Source organism: Cebus imitator, unplaced genomic scaffold, assembly GCF_001604975.1.
Source record: "Cebus imitator isolate Cc_AM_T3 unplaced genomic scaffold, Cebus_imitator-1.0 Scaffold0, whole genome shotgun sequence".
In the NCBI taxonomy this organism is placed as follows: Eukaryota; Metazoa; Chordata; class Mammalia; order Primates; family Cebidae; genus Cebus; species Cebus imitator.
In genome coordinates, this window is record NW_016107315.1 from 14888159 (window position 1) to 14889699 (window position 1541).

At 40.4% G+C, this 1541-nt stretch overlaps 1 protein-coding gene across 7 annotated transcripts in view; it reads left to right on the forward strand.

Annotated features, from left to right (window-relative positions):
- Nucleotides 1–1541, forward strand: part of PRDM10 (PR/SET domain 10) — a 100884-nt gene that overhangs the window by 42024 nt on the left and 57319 nt on the right. For all 7 annotated transcript variants that reach the window (XR_005198976.1, XM_017523643.2, XM_017523706.2 and 4 more), the window contains exon 3: nt 523–687. Coding sequence is in view for 6 of the 7 variants with exons in the window: in XM_017523643.2 (XP_017379132.1) it covers nt 523–687 (165 nt within the window). In the remaining variant the exon portion in view is untranslated. The remainder of the gene's footprint in view (nt 1–522; nt 688–1541) is intronic.

A 1541-nucleotide genomic window follows, 5' to 3' on the forward strand; every position in this document is an offset into this window, starting at 1 on the left:
TAGTAGAGACGGGGTTTCACCATGTTGACCAGGATGGTCTCGATCTCTTGACCTCGTGATCCACCCGCCTCGGCCTCCCAAAGTGCTGGGATTACAGGCTTGAGCCACCGCGCCCGGCCTAAAGTGGAATTCTTATGATGTGTTGAGAGTAATTGGCTTTTGAGTCTTGACATATTTTTTCACATCACAAAGTAATTTGTATTTTTTATTCTGGTAGTGTTGTCAAGCAGGAATCTTCAGTGTCGTTTCCAGGATCGATTAACCATGCCCTTGTTACTCCTCAAAAGAGTTATCTGCATTGGACATTTGAGGCAAAGGGGAATATAAGTCGGTTGCCTAACATTTAGCAGTAAATCAATGACAAGGTCCTTGGGTCCTCCTCTAGTCACCAGCTCACTGAACATGAAGGTGTATCCATCCCCATTTTCCTTTCATCGGGGATTAGAAGCCCAGGTATGCTTGTTGATCACTTACCTTGTGAAACTGACTTGGTTCTACGTCCTTGCCTGCTTTTTACACCAGGTGCACTTTGTTCCGGACACTGGAACGGTGGCTCAGATCGTCTACACTGATGACCAGGTTCGCCCACCCCAGCAGGTGGTGTACACGGCAGATGGTGCCTCCTACACATCAGTGGATGGTCCAGAGCACACGCTGGTGTACATCCACCCGGTGGAAGCTGCGCAGGCATGTGAAAGATTATTTGTTTATAATTTGTTAAGTAACTAATTAGCCAATTACTTGTGTTTACTTTCTGTCAGTCATTGTGCTAGGTACTGGTGTGCAGAACATATTCAGATAAGATTTGTGCTCTCAAGGAGCTTGTAACCCCAGCTTGGCAGAGGAAGATGTGATTTATGTCTCCACACTAAATGCAATAAGGAGTTAGAGCCTGGGTTTGCATATAGCTCTTCTCTCCGGTGACTGTTGACTAGGTTATGAGTTTGTTATTATACCTAAGTATCAAGAACCAGGCCAAAATGTGTAAGAGAGGATCCCGCTAAGCTCATTAAGTACCGCTTCTTAGTAACTTACTGATTTGCAAGCCTGTAATAGAAGCAAAGGTGTTTACTGGTAAAAGCCTTACAATTACATCTGCTTTTATTTTTTGCCAGTGACTTGCAGTATAGCTTCCAAATGAGTGACACCAATATCCCCCAACATGTAAATGTTAATTTACATTATTAGAACTTTACAACATATAAAGTACTTTGAAATGTATATCTTTACATATATACTTTTATAGTAGCATTTTGTTAATGAAAATTTGCCCTCATTTGATATTTCATAAAGAGGCTCGGCTCACTCCACAAAAGAAGTGAGGCCTGCCTAATCAGTGCCTTTCAAATCTACATATAGAATCACTGAATACTTAGTGGTACTTTTGGAATATCTCTGCCTAAGTTTTAGTCCCCTGCCTATATTGAAACTATATTAGTTTATATAAGAATTTCCTTTGACCAACTTTTAGTCTGTTGCAATGTTACTAAATGTCTGAATTTGGATAATTTTTTTTTTTTTTTTTTTTTTTTTTTTTTTTT